The 16,537-nt window shown below is 33.1% G+C and overlaps 3 protein-coding genes across 9 annotated transcripts; 1 reads left to right on the top strand and 2 right to left on the bottom strand.

The window, feature by feature from the left end:
* Positions 1-102: 102 nt before the first annotated feature.
* On the top strand, positions 103-4,388 carry LOC110669981 (HVA22-like protein k). Its single transcript, XM_058128352.1, has 8 exons — positions 103-312; positions 1,408-1,466; positions 1,767-1,864; positions 1,950-2,001; positions 2,682-2,745; positions 3,661-3,756; positions 3,952-4,024; positions 4,109-4,388. The coding sequence occupies exons 1-8, from the start codon at positions 280-282 to the stop codon at positions 4,210-4,212; spliced, it is 579 nt and encodes a 192-aa protein (XP_057984335.1). The 5' UTR covers positions 103-279; the 3' UTR covers positions 4,213-4,388.
* Positions 4,389-4,648: 260 nt separating this feature from the next.
* LOC110669980 (G-box-binding factor 1) lies at positions 4,649-10,333 on the bottom strand. Of its 7 annotated transcripts, XM_021831881.2 has the most exons (13): positions 9,967-10,331; positions 9,699-9,721; positions 8,055-8,197; positions 7,925-7,972; positions 7,753-7,842; positions 7,550-7,639; positions 7,309-7,466; positions 7,117-7,168; positions 6,826-6,874; positions 6,549-6,748; positions 6,132-6,209; positions 5,217-5,342; positions 4,649-4,950 (listed from the first exon to the last, which is right to left on the bottom strand). In XM_021831881.2, the coding sequence occupies exons 3-13, from the start codon at positions 8,112-8,114 to the stop codon at positions 4,849-4,851; spliced, it is 1,053 nt and encodes a 350-aa protein (XP_021687573.2). In that variant the 5' UTR covers positions 8,115-8,197; positions 9,699-9,721; positions 9,967-10,331; the 3' UTR covers positions 4,649-4,848. The 7 variants fall into 7 exon arrangements, 6 of the variants coding, with proteins under 6 accessions (XP_021687573.2, XP_021687572.2, XP_057984334.1 ...); XM_021831880.2 differs by lacking the exon at positions 9,699-9,721 and having other exon boundaries at positions 9,967-10,330; XM_058128351.1 differs by lacking the exons at positions 9,699-9,721; positions 9,967-10,331 and adding an exon at positions 9,840-9,916.
* Positions 10,334-14,401: 4,068 nt separating this feature from the next.
* On the bottom strand, positions 14,402-16,233 carry LOC110670018 (homeobox-leucine zipper protein ATHB-40). Its single transcript, XM_021831941.2, has 3 exons — positions 16,004-16,233; positions 15,589-15,899; positions 14,402-14,720 (listed from the first exon to the last, which is right to left on the bottom strand). The coding sequence occupies exons 1-3, from the start codon at positions 16,101-16,103 to the stop codon at positions 14,496-14,498; spliced, it is 636 nt and encodes a 211-aa protein (XP_021687633.2). The 5' UTR covers positions 16,104-16,233; the 3' UTR covers positions 14,402-14,495.
* Between the last annotated feature and the right edge of the window lie 304 nt (positions 16,234-16,537).

Below are 16,537 nucleotides of genomic sequence, written 5' to 3'. Positions count from 1 at the left end.
ATAAAATGTCTTGATAAATAAATAAATATTTTCAACTTGAATTTTTTAAAAAAATATTTAAACCTAAAATGAAATTAAATAAATATTATTTTACCTTTTAATTTCAATCATGGAAAATCAGTTGATTTTGCGGTTTTACGCTCACCCTACGGTCTAGAGAGCAAATTGGGCAGTTACAAATTGATAGTTCCGTTTCCCAAAACAGGTAGCGCGAAATTTCGCCTGCAACTGCAAAAAACTCCATTGAAATAAAAAGTCTCTCTGCGCTTCTTTTACCCAATGGCTTTTCTCGGATCCAATATATCAAGCGAGGTTAGCCCTGCTCCTGCTTCTTATTTTTCGATTTCCTCTTTCTTCCTTTCTGTTTATCTTAGGTTTTTTATTACCAGTACTCAGATATCGTTTTAGCTTATGAATCATCTTTCGTGATTCCAGTTTTTCCACTTAATTGTTCTGAAACGCTTTAATTCTCATATCGTTTCTTATTTTCCGGGTTGAATTTGCATGGTTTATAGAGCAATAAGATGACGGTGCTAATAGTAATAGGATTAAATGCTTCTAAAATCGCATGATTTTGTTTTTTGTTTCTCTGGAAATCATAGTTCTACTCGCTTGCTCGGGTTTTCCTAGGAATTGCAACATTGTTGAAATCATAACAGGGATGTGAATTTAGCATCATTAATATCAAGGTTGCATGATTGTTGATGTAGTTTGAAAGGGTTCACATGTTTACCTTGTGGAATACTGTTTTACTGTTTATGATTGAGAGCACGGAGATGATATTCAGTTATGGCTGATTCTGATTGTTGAGATAATAATGAGATTATGGAAAACTGGGTGTTAATTGCTATTTGCTGTTTTGCACTAGCTTTCTTCCTATAGATTCATGTTCTTCTCTCTCTCTACAGAAAATGATGCTCTTTTTTCAGGAAATTTCTTAATATCCTGACCTTATTACATATTAATGTTAGGCCAATTCAAAGTTATTTTGGTGGAAAACTTCATTCAACCATTTCAATGACGAGGAAGTAAAATGGATACTGTTATGATGTTTTTCTTTGGTTTCTTGCAATATGTAATAATTAGTTTTTAAGAAAAAGAAAATGCAACTCTTTCTGAATTGATATTATATTTTTAATAGAGACATGAATTCAAATTAATGATTATATAAATCCTTTGCTATTTCCGTTTCCTGTACTTAAATCTCCAATTACATTTTAAAAAAAAAAATCTTCTTATCTTTGCTTAGTAACCATGGAAAATTTTTGAGTTGTGGAATAAATGAACTGAAAAATTCTACATAGTTTTTATGTCTATTATGTGCTTATTCAGCTCTTAAAGTTTGCAACTTCTGTTGGATGCTTTCTCATAATTTGTTAATTTAGCAATATGTACCATATGATACAGGTTGGGCTGCGGTTACTTCTTTGCCCACTTGGTTCTAATGTTGTAATTCGAACAGCATGGTGAGCCTTTATCTGCTTTTCATTGTCCTTGTTAATCTGTTAATAGCCTAGCCTGTTTGATATATATATATATATATATATATATATTTTCCTTTTCCAATTTCTTGTCTTAATTTTTAGTACTTCTTTTATGGTTAATATGTTGTTCAAAATGTATTTTAGCACTCTAATTTTTGTTTTGGAGACTCATTATCTGTCATTTAGCTCTGCATTTTATCATTTGGTGCAAAGTTTATTATATACATTTACTCTGACGCTGAATAATGTTGGACATTAACCTCATCTTTCACACTTACGCAGCTGTTCTGTTGGGGTTATTTTACCTGTGTACTCTACATTCAAGGCAATTGAGAGGAAAGATCAAAATGAGCAACAAAAATGGCTAATATATTGGGCAGGTAGTAGGTTCCTGTCACTTACTGGTTGTGTTGGTAATCTGAGGATATGTTACTTGCCGTATTTACTTTCTTCCCATAATTGTAGCATATGGTTCTCTCAGCCTTGTGGAAGCATTTTCAGACAAGTTACTCTCATGGTACAGTTCTGAACCTTCAATGTTTTATTTCTAAATTCTGCACGATTCCATTTTTTGTGTTAGACATGCTCATGCTCTAGAGCCAAAAGATAACCACACTTGCATGCATGCTTGCCTTGTATATTTGTAGATTGTGATTTGTAGGAATGTTTGAAAAAAAAAAAGGAGAGATTTTGTGTAATACGTTCTTTGGTCCTTTTTCAAAATCAAATACTTTGATCCCTGAGTTTTATACAATTTGACACCTAATTTATAGACCAAAATTATGTATTATTAACCAGAATTAGTATTTTTTTTTTTACCAATATTTTAGCCTATTAAGGACCAAAAGTGTTGAATTTTATAAAATTGTGATTTTTAGAAAATTGAAGGGTTAAGGAGTTAAATTTTGGAAAAAGCAAGTCCAAAGTTTATATTTGGCTAAATTTTAGTATTTTTGGTTTTTTTTTTCTTGGCTCTGTTATTCCTTTTGTGTTATTAACCAAACCTGTCTTTTTTGGACCAATTTTTAGCCTATCGAGGACCAAAATGTTGATTTTTGGAAAATAGAAGGTTTAAAGTGTTTGATTTTGGAAAAAAGCAAGGTCCAAAGTTTATAATAGGCCAAATTTTAGTATTTTTTGTAATTTTTTTTTTCTTAATTCTGTTATTCCTTGATAACTGATTTCCTTTTTGTGCAGGGTTCCAATGTATTATCATGTGAAGTTTGCATTTCTAGTGTGGCTTCAACTTCCATCCACTGAAGTAAATTTTAGTACTGCATATTTCCTGAGTTAGCCTACTCTACTAGAATTTGAGCTGCCTTTTGTGGTTGAATGCCCTTTTCTCTTTTCCGTTTTTCTTTTGTTCTTCTTTTCTCTTCATTTTCATGTAAAAAGTTTTTCTGATTTATTTGAAATTTTAGAGTTACCTAATGAGCATGAGCTTACAAGGATGCTTGGGAAAAGCTAGATTTAGTTTGATAAGTAGAAAGTACTACGTTTTTTTTTTTCCCTTGAAATGTCAGTTAATGTTCTGGATGGACACATAATCTGCAATAAGTATGATCTAGAATATAGGCGGGAGCTCATAAAATTCTTTTTGCACAGGGTTATTAAAGTTAAACATTTCTATGTCAATATGCACATGCAAGAAGATGGAGTTTCTGATGTCCTTGTGCAATATGATGCATCCTTTGTCTAATGGCAAGACATTTCTTTTTGCATTGATCTAGAATTAAAAAAAAAAAAAATCAATCATGTTGTCAAATATTAGATGAAATTCATCACAAATTTCCTTTTTGACATATATCGTGGTCTAATTTATACCGTAATGTAGGTAGTTATTTTGACCCAAAAAAAAAAAAGAAAAAAAGATTTGCATTCATTGAGGCAATGTGGATGGGGTTGGGCGTTTTTTTTTTTTTTTTTGTTGGGGGTGGGGGTGGGAGGTAGGGGTGGGGAAAGTGGGTGTCTTTTTGTTTAATCATGTTTATGAACTCAGTTGTCTTTAAGCATTCAACTACTAAAAATGAAATTTTGTCTTACTTTTTTCTCCTTTATTTCGCTTGAACATTATAATGACTTGTAAATTTGAAAGTTTTCAATGCCTCTGAAGTGAAGCATGTTTTATACAAAGTGGGATGAACTAATGATGAACTCGAATCATTATTCTTCTCAGGGCGCAATGTATTTGTATAGGAACCACCTGCGTCCTTTCTTCTCCAGACATCAAGCTAGAGTTGATCTGCTTATGGGTTTTGCTTATGGTGAAATGGTATATCCCCCGGATGGTATAATGTTTTGGGAGTTGACATAGTTCAAGACCTTAATTCCTCCTTCTCCGATTCTATTTTTCTTAGAATTAGATCAAATTTGGGAAATTGTGCTTGTGCGGATTCGTTAATTTTCTATGTTCCATCTGTTGATTGAAAATCCAGATTTATGGTAGCTTTTTTCTTCAAATTTGCAGGCCAAAATTGTCAGCACACACCGAGCAGAAATTGAATATGCTAGAGCTATAATCTTGAAGATTATGGGTTCAGGTTAGTATGACGCTGATCTGCATGACTAGTTTGTTCATATCACTAATTCCTATTTTGGCCAACATCAAAATTCATTCTGTACAGCTGACCAAACGAGTAAGGGCGAGTCTGATCGTTCTAAAGAGCACCTGGCAATTGAAGGCGGGACAAGGACAAGCGCAGACACTGAATCTGATTTTGACGATTGACTCAACACTTATGTTGTTCATTTGCATGATTTTAAATCCTTGAATTTTTATTTTTAAATTTACTTGTAAAAGGACAGAAAGGAATTGGATTGGTGTTTTTTGAACAAAACCAGAGAGAAAATAATAGATGATTACCAAGTACCCTGAATGAATAAATATGTGTATTTAATATTTTATATTTCAGCCTTGCCACATCAGCAAATAAACTCTGCTGAGCAAAGAATCAAGTAAAGGCCAGAAATTTTTTCTAAATTCAATATATTATGAATTTAAAACAGACAAGATTTACATATAAAACGAGTAAAGTTCACACATTTATTTAAATTTTCCTTATTTGCAACAGAAACTTATCGATATACTGGCCTTTTGATCTGGGTAGCAACCCACTTTCAAATCCAATTTAGTTTTGAGTGCAACTCGCAAAATGACAAGATAGTAAGAAACAAAACTCTATTCTTTCTTTATCCTCCGACTAAATTCATCAACAATACAACAATGCGCATTAGGCTAGTCGAGGAGCCATGTTACAATTATAACTATCAAGGGTTAAGGGTATAGTCAGTAAGGAAAACCAATATTCTAGGCTCGGATTAAGGTCAAGAAATATTCTTCCTCTTTTCTCACACGTCTTCACTATTAACTGTTTTCCTCGTCGCCATGAGACTGAACAACCGAAGAGTGGTTGCTTTGTTCGAGGTTTGCTACTGCATCTGGTCCATACAACCTTGTCAATTCTTCCTGTTATGGTGATGAAACCACATTTGTTAGAAATTGCATTATGTGCCAACTAATCATTAGCAAGAATTTCATTTTCCCATTTTGATGTTAGGGAAAACCAAAAAGGTCTATCAAGTATGAAGATTAATTAAAATAAGTTGATGCTATGTGCTGACTTCTGAATGTCTGATGAATAAGAAAAATCGGAGCTTCATAGGGAAAATAATAATAATAATAATAATAATAATAATAATAATAATAATAATAACATAGAAATTAAAATGAACCTTAATAGAATCATTTTCAGATTTAAGTTTCTCGCATTCCACAGATACCCTCTGCAGTTCCTCTCTAAGACTGCAACTGTCATTAGTCAAATTCTCTACCCTGGCTTGTAGCTCTTCACACTCTGCCTGCCAAGGATGATTAATGAAAGAAAAAGATTTAACAACTTATAAAAAGATGAGCTGGTCAATATCTTGTAAACTTCTAAAGAAAACACTTCCCCAAACTTTCAGTTGCTTGGGTTTTCTGTTGCAGACTAGAGGTTAAATGGTGCATTGAAGAGAACAATGGGAGGTTGGAAGTAATAAACAGAGAATTCCGATTGGTTGTGTTGTTGGTGAGAGTAGCGTCTGTTATGGATGAGCAGGAACTGCTATTGTAATCTGTTACATTTCTGTTTTTCTGCTGTACATTTGGTTATAAATACTTGTGCATCACAACTGCAAACCATTGAATGAGATAATGACAGTTTCTTCTCTTTGATTTCTTCTCTGTGCTTCTTCCCTTTCTCTATTTCTGTTCTTCTAAACTTCTGGTTCGTCCCACTTTCTAACCTAAAAGCATAAGAGAAAGAATTCCTACCAATTTTTAGCATTACAATATATTCTCCTCTTAGTTCTTAGGAAAAGTCAGAATACACTGAACTCAAACAAGTTTTCACTTGGACCTTCAACCAGAAGAGTATAGCCAACCTAGATGTCCACATCTCCACATATAACCATTAACCAACGATATCTAGCCCAGTTATTATCAACATATTATGCCAAGTGTCCTAACGAAGATAGATAAGCTTGAACAGAATTAAGCTCCTTTTGCCCCTCTGGGGCCTGCTTCCAGGAGCACCAATGAGGTCTAATCAGTCACTAATATATATATATATATATATATATATATATATATATATATATAAACAGTACCTGCTTCCGTAATCTTGATCTTCTGGCTGACTCCCTGTTAGATTGCTTCCTCTTCTGTCTTTTCAGTTCACGCTCGTCCTATCACAACAGAAACCTATGATCAGTGGAAGTAAAAGGAATCCAGATGGCCCACTAAATGTGGAAAAAAATATCCTAAATATCTTTTTTGAAAACAAAAGATTTGATGACTTTCCAGAAGAAAAGAAATATTAAAAGAAAAAACATTTAAAAAAGAGATTCATAAAATATGAAATTCAAACTGCCAAGGGTCAAACCAGTGTGTCAATGAAAGGCCAGTTACAGCATAGCAGAAACAAAATTCTTTTGGTGACAAGATTACATGGCTCAACCAAAATTTTGCCAAAGAAAACCACACACGCTCATGAAAACAATAACAAATAACGGCAAGTTCCATACTTGTATCCATTGTTCAGGCATTATTGCAGGAACTATTGCTGATGAGGCACCAGATGCATTGGTTCTCATTTTTGCAGCTCCAGGAGCAGCAGCAGCAGATGCATTCCATAAGTCCATTCCAATATTTAGATTAGTTGCAGGCATAGATACGACAGGTTTCCCTGGCACTGATGCCCCTGCAGTGTTATTTTGCGCATTGGCTGCAGCAAATTCAACGTAGTTATAGAACTAAAAAAGAAACGAAACAAAAATCTTTAGGGATGAAAATGAAACATACCATCTGCAAGCATCTGATTGAAACTTCCCATCTTATTTGCAGCAAATTCCTAAATAAATAAGGACATATATCTATTAAAAAATGCAAGATCTAATATCATATTATCATTTACCACACTTTTCATCAGCAGGTTAGTGCAGAAAAATTGTAATTCTCAAAACTTTTCAAGATATCTTATTTAGTAAACTTGGTTTCCTTGTGTCTTCAACAAGACCATAGTCCAATTGTTCATTCAAACTAAGCGATAGAAGCACATCTAATGGCAATTAACAACAGTCGATTGACATATACCTGTTGATTCTCATCACTTGCATCTGAGGAGCCATCGCTACCACTTTCAGCACTATTTACAAGAAAAGCATTTCATTATCATGCAAAAATTCATTTTATGGAAAAGTAGACAAGTAAACAATGAGACAGGAGACACATCTAAGCAAAGCATTTCAAACTAAAAATTTAGCGATTAACTTTGCTTTGGCCAACCTTTGAGAGGCGCCATCATTTCCAGAACCTGAAGTTGCCTTTGCACTCTCTCCTGCCTTGCCAGCTGATGTTCCTTTGGATTTTTTGGCTGAAGCCCGATCCTTTCCATCAGCAACCTTTCCTTCCAACTCTGTATTTATCTGTGCTGAATTTGGTGTCTACAGAAGAGATGAAAAGTAAACTAATCATAACATGAACATGAACATACACATCAATTACATAAGAAATCATTCAATATTACCGTGGTCATATTAGGATGGGCATATAATCCCCCAGCAGGATATAAAGCTGGGTATGGAACTGGGGTGCCATAGGGTGGAATTAGAGGATGCTGAAAGTTTGACAACAGAAGCAAATAAGAGACCCTCTTTGTTAGGAATTCAAAGGGACATACCATAGCCAAATATACCATTGCTATAAGTTTTTTAATGCAGGGGTATTTACCTGGCTGCCCCAGATATATGGATGAGGAGTTGGAGATGGTACAGTTGATGCAAAAAAAGGAGGTGGAGAAGCTCCAGCACCATAATAAGCCTAAACAAGAAGCTTACTTGTAAGCATTTAAGATTTTACTTATGCAGGTATTGAACTAGTCTATGATTTCACAAACATAAACCTGCATAGAATTTGACCAATCAGGATATGAGGGTGTTGTTGGTACTTCCTGCAAACACCAACAGAGATTAGAAACTTGTGCCCAGGGGCATTGCGTGTAAGAGACAGCTAGAGAAAGAGAGGGAAAATACCTGAGTTGATGATGCTGATTTGGAAGGCTTAGCAGGTGTGCTCTCTTCCCCTGTCCCCATTAAATCAACTTAGCAAGTACAACTAGATTCAACAATTACAATTGGCTTATTGTGCACTGCCGTGCCGTAAGTATATGAAGCGCCTGCAGACATCATAAAACATAACCATGTATGTCAGAAATCAAATACTTCTATTATGAAAAGTTCTCATTACTAACATTGTTGACAAGAAAGTGATTATCCTAGTATTAACCATGTAATAGAAAGCGCATAGAAAAAAATATTGATAAGTTATGTTAAAATATCTTCCAGATGGAGCTGGGTCATTGAGCTCTTTCACCACAAGTGACAAATGAAAAAAATAAATTTAAAAAAAAACCTCAAATGACACGGAATGGACCACATAACTAAGCTAAAATTATTATCATCATTGACTGCGCAATACAAAATACTAAAGCCTCATATTATCTCATAAATACAAACTCCTATTGGCCAAGGACTCTTCAATATCATCTTTTTTATGAATGGTAACTTTTCAATCAATATTACAGTACTTTCTAATATTATTTTGTTTATTGCCCAATCTAAAAGAAAGATTAGAGCTGAAGCTCTTCAAAGATTCAGCAGCAAACCAAACAGGAAAAGAGAAGTCACTTCAAATAAATATTCCAACTTATTCGCAGTTTTCCAGCAAAGTTATAATCATTTTCCAAGCAAAAGGCCATAAACATTTCACCTCTTTGGCCAAGTTGCCTGAAATGATTTCTCGGTTAAAAAAAGACAATATTCCCCTCAGACTTACTAGTGACCCCAAACATCTAAGCTTCACAAACATTAAATTACATACCTTTTATTAATTATTTTAGGCTCATAACATCATCCAATTGGACTAGCCAAACTAACCTGATGCAATCAAACATTCAAGAGAAATGGCAATAAAGCAAAGAGCTTGATAACATTATTTTCTCAATATCTCAATGTTCAAATACAATTAGGGACAAACCTAGGTGTCTACTGTGGGAAATGTATACTCCAAATTTGCCATTTAGCGTACTGAGCATGGATTCATCCCAATCGCAGTGATTGGGTGGACCCCAGACTCCCAGGCCACAAAAATGGACACGTTACAATTTTTGAAGCTGGAGAAATATCTGATCTTGTCACCAGTTCTAGCCACAATTCATGATGATTAAGTGACAAATAACATCCTAGTATCACCACCATGTATCTAGAAGAACCCTTCTTTTCCCTGACCTATCCATTATCTTAACATGACAAAAATCCAAACCTAGCAAATTTTAGTAGATTGTGCTTGAACACATCCCACACATCCATTATGGCCATTACTTGGACAAGCTAGAGCAAGTTGGCATTATGCTAATTTAAATAAAACAAATCCATCATAGAAAGGTCATCATTACAGAGAGTAAAAGCAAGCATGGCAGCAGAAACCTATCACAAAATATTTCTTTGAACCAACTTTAGAAAGATTCATAAGTTAATTATTAAGCTAAAAAAAAAGAGATGTGAATAAATCATTGCATACATCCTCAAAACTGACAATTGATGTGCATAAACAAAAATTCCAAACATTGACACATAAGTAAACCTAAGCTTAGAGAAATACAAGAGTGAATTACGAACCATATCGAAATGTTTCCAGTTCCCTACAACAATCTCAAAACCAAAAACAAAAACAAACCCAATTCAGAAAGAAAAGCAAAAAATATGAATTACTGATAAAATATTTCACGGTAAGCATGTACAAAATTGAGGTCACCTAACTAATAATTCCACAGAATAGAATCATAGATCCATAAGCATAATGAAACAAGCTAAACATGAGCACCCAAAAGATAGATACACATGCAAAAAAACAGACTAAAATTAGATGAGAGAAAGATAGAGGGACCTGGTTTGAAGGCGTGGAAAAAATACTGAGGTGGAAGTCCAGGTGGGATATTTTATAAAGACTAGCCAAGGAAAGAAGAATGAGCACTTCTTTTGTTCTAGATACTTTCCCTTTTCTCTAAAAGATCAACGGCTGAGAGTTGAAGGTGAAGAACAATCAAAAAGGCCTAAGAATATGCAAGTCGAATGTCCACATAGAGAGAGAGAGAGAGAGAGAAAGAGACAAGACATACAAATAGAACCCAGCAATCCCCTTCTAATCTCAGTTTCAGTGTCTCTATTGTCTCTCTTATTAAGTCAGAAATATTGGGTTGTCTTAAAAACAAAAACAGAGAGAGAGAGAGAGAGAGAGAGAGAGAGAGAGAGAAGGTGATGTTTTGGTGGGGCGGTGGCCAATGGGAGGGGTAGGACGAGGAGGTGGAGGGTGGAGGTGACTGGTGAATGGAATGAGAGAGATTAGGGTTTGTCGGGGTGACACGTGTGAGAAGCGGAATCCAGCTGTCCACGCTTTACTGGATTAGGTTTTGTTATTATGACTTATGCAGCAAAGGCTGAGCATCATTGACAACCAACTCTTATGGATAATCTTTTCTAAATTAATTACCCACCATAAAGACACAAATAATTCTGTTATTTACTAATTTTTATAATAACGATTACATATTTTAATAATTATCAGATATACTTATTTAATAATTAATTATTTATATAATAAATTTAAAATAAAAATATTTAATAAAAATAATTATTAAATTAGCTTAACTTTTAAAAGTAGAGAAGTAACATTTTATAATTTAATTCCTTAATCAGTATAAATAAATACACATATTAATTTAATTTTTCCTATCTAAAAAAGCTTATTTTGTTTTTTCATTTGCAACAAATTGTAACTATTTTGTTTTTTTTTAAATAATAATTTGTTTATTATTTTATTAATATATTTAAAAAATAAAATATATCAATTTTAATAATAATTTATTAATACAAGTTATTTAGTTTTTCTAACCAGTGTAAATATGCATCATTAAAGTTTATTTAATGCACCTATTTATATAGAAAATTACAATGCTAACAATAATTTATATGGAAAATTATGCTAAATGGGTGCAAACCGTATTTAATTAGTTTCCCATATAAATATCATATTATATTTATTTATTTCTTATATTATTATTGATTTCAATAATTTTTAAAATACCATAATTTTAGCATTTATTTTTTTATCTTATTGGAGTAAATATATTGAAGTAATTAATTTGATATTTTTCTTCACATTAATTGGCATTTTAACAAAAAAAAAGAAAAAGAAAAATATAAGAAATTAGAAAAAAAATGTACCAAAATTTTTGGCCATGTATGCATGTGTTTCTTTTAATTATTAGATTGATTGCATTTTTTTTTAAATAAAATTTTAATATCAATAATAATATAAAAAGAATTCTATTTATTTTAAAATTATAATTTTAGAATTACTTACCTAATTAAAATAGGAAGTATTAATTTAATATTTAAATAAAATTATAATAGATTTCAATTAATATTGTAAATATTATAGAAAAAATTATATTATTTTAATTGGTTTAAAACTTTTCCCCTTATTCATACTTCCATATATTATAGATTTATTAATAAATTTTATATTTTTCTTAATCACTTTAATTTTTTTATTCATATTTGATTGAAACTTTAACTCGAGATCATAAACATACTCGAACATAAATCTCATTGGTAGAATTTTTATTCATTTAAAACATTAAGTATTACTCTTCTTTTCTTGATACAAACAATGTTTTTCCTAATTTCCTTCCTATCTCTGCAACATGAGTTTGTCCGTGTGATGTTCAGAGAAACAATGGCAACTAATTGACGCAGCCTGTCTGCTAGAAAGCTATCTTATCACAAATGAGGGGTACAATAATTGATTATGTGCAAAAAAATTTCAAGCCTAATATGGGAGTTGCTGATTCTTGAACCCTTATAATACCAAAACATGAAATTGCCATGCAACAACTTTTATTCAGATCATAAGAAGTTGTCAAAACAGACAAGTAAACTGGGATAAGAACTCTTCTGCTTCTTGTTCCTCTCATCCATCAGATTTCTTTTTCACATTGCCACTGCCCCTGAAATCTTACCCCTGTTGTTCTATTCATTAAATTTAACATGGAATGTCTGGAATCTGAAGTAGCTACATACAGTTGAAGAAGAACCATTAGGTGGTAGCTAGTACAACCAGTGGTGAAGCCATGTCCAAGCAGCTGTTTGAGCCCAATTCCAGACAAATTTGCCGCGTGTAATTTGGGCTTAGGGCCCATGAATTGATCCATTATCAGATTGTTGAACTGGTAGGGTCATGAAGAAACCCATGGCGTACAAGAATTCCCAAATGAAAAAGAAGTTGTCCTCCATTTTCTGGCTTTTCTTTATTTTTTTTTACCCCTTGTGGGTAAGCGCATTGAGAGACATCTGATTGATATTCATCAATATTTGTTGTTGGTGTCTCATCCATTTGGGTGTTGTTGGAACTTCTGAAAGATTCCTGTCTATATATAGCTCTCTTTGCCTTTGTACTTAATTATATATATTTTTTGATCATAATACACTTACTAATATATGGCTTATTAATTTTGAATTTTGAGCTGAATAAAATATATTATTATTATTATTATTATTATTATTATTATTATTAGTTTGTTTTGTGGGCAATAAATTCTCAACTTTATATAGAAACCTTGCTTTGTAAAAAAAAAAAAATAATAATGATAAAAAACTAAATCCAACAAGGTTAATCCAGTTCCTAAGAATATACGCAAGCTTACATTTCCTGTCAATTAAGAATGTAAGGGTTGGAAGTAGGCAAGTCTTGGATATTTGGCACATGGACCTTCGACCACAAAAGAAATGTTATGATGGGAAAGGATGGTTTCCTACCCATGAATCTCTGATGCTTAAATCAGCGACTCATGAGAAAGATATGAAGAGAGTTAGAGTTCATAGAATTAGTAGAAATAAGCTAGAGGTTGAGTGAAAGGATCCTTAATTGAGTCTTTGCTTCTCTTATTTATACATGTTTGCATGGCGTGATGAGTGGAGCAAATGTCACTTTCTTATGGATGAGCAGCCACCAGTCATGTATGGATACTATGTGATTACTATAGAGAAATTTGTATCAGGCAACATGATAATGATATCTCTATTTATATATTTTATTTATCACAACATTCTTTAAATTTTATAATAATGTGGTAATGATATTTTTATTAATATGAATAAAACGTGATTCTTTAAAATTTAGTTCTTTCAAAATAAGTCAGTTAAGAAAATCTCACGATAATCTATCCAATAAGATAAGTATATTAATATGGGTTTGGCAAACTAATTGAAAAAATATCACAAGCATTACATATAAGTAAGTATCTCAAATATAATAAATAATGAGGCATAAATATAATATGAACGACTACTTCTTTTATTAATATATTATAATCGATACAATTGAATTGATTGTCCTTACATCACTTATAGGTAAGAGAAACATATAAGAATTAGCGGGATAAAAACTCATCATGCCAATGGCTAGTTGCACCTCTACAATAATCAATTAGATATTCTCCCTTAAAAAATATTAAGAACATAATGAAGTGTGACGAAAGGAGATATCACTATACTTAAATCATTATATCTTTATAATTAAAAATAAATAAATAAATAGTTGAAATTTATTAAGTTTACACCGTAATATTAAACAGACTTTATATATATTTTCAAGTCAAACATTCAAGCACCCTAGAGATCACCTTGTTATTATATGTGTCACCTTTTCATAGGTAGACTATTTTAACCCTTATCAACAATTGCAGAACCAATGGGGTAACAGACACATAGACATTAGCATCATTAATTTTTATACATTCTTTTTTTTTTTTTTGTAAAAAAAAAAATCAGGCATTGATCAGTCTGATGCCATTAACCTTAAGATAAGGTCCACATAAATGTTTTTCCAAAACTAGTGTGGCCTTATCCCATGTATACTTGAGTCTTGTCTTCTCTTTGAGCTGTTTGTTAGCCATCATCTTTTTGTCCATTTGACATCTCCATTAATTTGGTCTCTGAACTAATATAGTATAGTACCTTTCCTTTTTTTTTTTCTTTTTCTTTTTATCTATGGGTGCAATTAATCTTATCCGCTCCTCATGCAATTATTAAAATATGCTTAGAGTTTGGGAATCAATTAAATCTTAACTCATGATTTTTGTGTATTGTTTTTTAATAGTTTAGAATTTTTAAAAAATGATTTTTTCAAGAACTTTGTTTTTATAAAACAAAGTTATGGGTAGGTTAGCTACATAGCTTTCAGTCAAAAGTAAGTTAATTACTTAACTAATTATTGGCATATCCAATTAAATTAATAAACACACCACCAATAATAATAATAATAATAATAATAATTAAGCACTAGATAGATAAAATTTACATTGGATTGTTACTTAATTAACTAGTATCTACATAAGCTAAAATTAATTAAGCTAGTTACACATAGAGATTAAACCATTCCATGCCATGAATGTAATTGGTTTCTGGCATGTAAAAAATATCCCCATAGCCTTCCATCCCAAATTCTCCAAGAAATGGTGTGTCCATGGCTTCCATCGACAGAGTTGAACTAGAACTATTACTTGAAACCCCATCAACACGTTCTGTTAATCGTTGAATCTCTTTCTCTGCTTCTGAAAGTTGCTCCTTAAGCTTCAAAACCTATACACACGCAAACACACAACGAATCCAAAACAAAAATTTTTAAATTTTTTTTTTATAAGAGAGAGAGAGATATTTCTATAAAAATTTCGTACACGGCGTGCAGGATTCAAGGAGGGAACAAGGTGTGGTGGTGCTACCCTAGTGGGCGTTTGCGAGGCCCAGGCCAGCCGACCTCACATTGTACGGCAAGCCATGGTGAATTGGATTTGGATTGGAGGACTCTGTAGTATATAGTACCGTAGGAAGTGACACGTTCTGTTCCTAGTCAATTTTGTTCACTTTTATGCAAGGTTTTTTGTAGCCTAGACCCAACTACGTGGCATAGCCCAGAGCTCATGCAATTTAAAAAAGAAAAAAAAAAATTGGTGGGTCATATGCAGACAAGTCTTTTTCTAGCAAAACAGAATTTTTTTTTTTTGGGGTCAAATCTAGCAAAAAGGATTGAAAGGCAATACTCTTAAGTTTGGCTGCAAGGAAAGATGGGTCATAAATCACGGAATTAGGCAGCAACATCCTAATTAGCTATTATTTTAAGACGTGAAATGGTTACGTGTTGTTTACTGTTTTAGTTTAGTAAGAAACTAAGTTAAAAAAGAAAGCATGGCAAACTGGAGTATAGCCTGTACCATTACTTTCATTAATTCTCTGCTTGGTTTCCAAGAAACAGAAGGAAAATTAACGAGTTGGGACCCTTAAACTTGATTTTTGTTAAATAGGATCATATAAGTTTGATTCTTTCATTACTCCCCAAGTCAAAATATAAGATTTGATCAAGTAACTTGTACTCAAAACTCTTGGATACCAAAAAGAAAAACTCACGCACAGAGACAGAGACAGAGACAGAGAGAGAGAGAGAGAGATGAACCTCAGATTCAAGACGGCATTTCTCAACAATATTACTCTCATGGGCAGTCTTCAACTTAGTGTACTCTTCCTCAAGTTTCTTGTTCTTCCAGCGAGCCCTTCGGTTTTGAAACCAAACAGCAACTTGACGGGGATCAAGTCCTAACTCTGAAGCAAGCTTATCCTTCCTCTCAGACTCCAGCTTATGTTCGTTACCAAAATTCATCTCAAGAAGATTAACCTGATCAGCCCTGAGTTTCCTCTTCTTGGCAACAGTTACACCGTTTTCTCCTCCTTTGTTCTTCTTTCGCCTGCGTCGTGGTTTAGGCTCACCTAAAGAAGATGATCAGAAAGTTCATGTTAGAGACATATATGCACAAGAATCTGTTTTTCTTTCTTTCTTTCGTGTATGCTTGGTTTCTGTGTTGAGAACAAACCTTGCTGTGGAACCATTTGTGGGTATACACCAGGGTACAATTGAGAGAGGAGAACCATGTGATCTTGATCAACCTTACTGAGATTCATAGTGGTTGTCATCTTTTAGCTTCTCACCCTTTTTCCCCTCCTTTTCTTTTATTTTCTTTCCTTTTCCTCTCCTCTCTTTTTATGAGTAGTGTTCTATGTTAAAGGAGTGGACAAGTTGGAAGAAACATGGGAGGGGTTCATTATATAAGGCAAGGGGGCAGCATGACTCAAGGAGAGGAGGGGGGGCGGCATCAGAGGTGCTTTTCACAAGTCTTTTTTTTTTTTTTCAAGCTTAGATGACAAGCAAGGACTTGGTGTCCATGTTAATATCAACATTGCCATTCACAATTAATTTATTGACCTTGATGTAAGACAAAACAGGACGTCAACGTCCTTTAACTGTCCTTCTTTTATCCACCTTCTCTGCTGGTGGAAATAATTCACCCAAAACCAATAGCTACCAGAGAGAAGAAATTATAGAACATGCCCAAACAAACTCCATGTCA

This window comes from Hevea brasiliensis, chromosome 10, assembly GCF_030052815.1.
Source record: "Hevea brasiliensis isolate MT/VB/25A 57/8 chromosome 10, ASM3005281v1, whole genome shotgun sequence".
NCBI classification, from domain to species: domain Eukaryota; kingdom Viridiplantae; phylum Streptophyta; class Magnoliopsida; order Malpighiales; family Euphorbiaceae; genus Hevea; species Hevea brasiliensis.
Note: the sequence above shows the minus strand (reverse complement) of the source record. Positions and strands in the feature narration are given on the sequence as shown.

What these genes read in the sequence shown, in the direction of transcription:
- LOC110669981 (XM_058128352.1), top strand. Translation starts at nt 280, where the DNA reads ATGGCTTTTCTCGGATCCAATATATCAAGCGAG. An exon ending in GATCCAATATATCAAGCGAG is followed by an intron (nt 313 to 1,407) that starts GTTAGCCCTGCT and finishes CATATGATACAG; the next exon opens with GTTGGGCTGCGGTTACTTCT. An exon ending in TTCAACTTCCATCCACTGAA is followed by an intron (nt 2,746 to 3,660) that starts GTAAATTTTAGT and finishes TATTCTTCTCAG; the next exon opens with GGCGCAATGTATTTGTATAG.
- LOC110669980 (XM_021831881.2), bottom strand. Translation starts at nt 8,114, where the DNA reads ATGGGGACAGGGGAAGAGAGCACACCTGCTAAGCCTTCCAAATCAGCA. An exon ending in ATTGGTCAAATTCTATGCAG is followed by an intron (nt 7,843 to 7,924) that starts GTTTATGTTTGT and finishes CTTCTTGTTTAG; the next exon opens with GCTTATTATGGTGCTGGAGC. An exon ending in CAAGTGATGAGAATCAACAG is followed by an intron (nt 6,875 to 7,116) that starts GTATATGTCAAT and finishes TTATTTATTTAG; the next exon opens with GAATTTGCTGCAAATAAGAT.
- LOC110670018 (XM_021831941.2), bottom strand. Translation starts at nt 16,103, where the DNA reads ATGACAACCACTATGAATCTCAGTAAGGTTGATCAAGATCACATGGTT. An exon ending in ACAAATGGTTCCACAGCAAG is followed by an intron (nt 15,900 to 16,003) that starts GTTTGTTCTCAA and finishes CATCTTCTTTAG; the next exon opens with GTGAGCCTAAACCACGACGC. An exon ending in AATGCCGTCTTGAATCTGAG is followed by an intron (nt 14,721 to 15,588) that starts GTTCATCTCTCT and finishes GCGTGTGTATAG; the next exon opens with GTTTTGAAGCTTAAGGAGCA.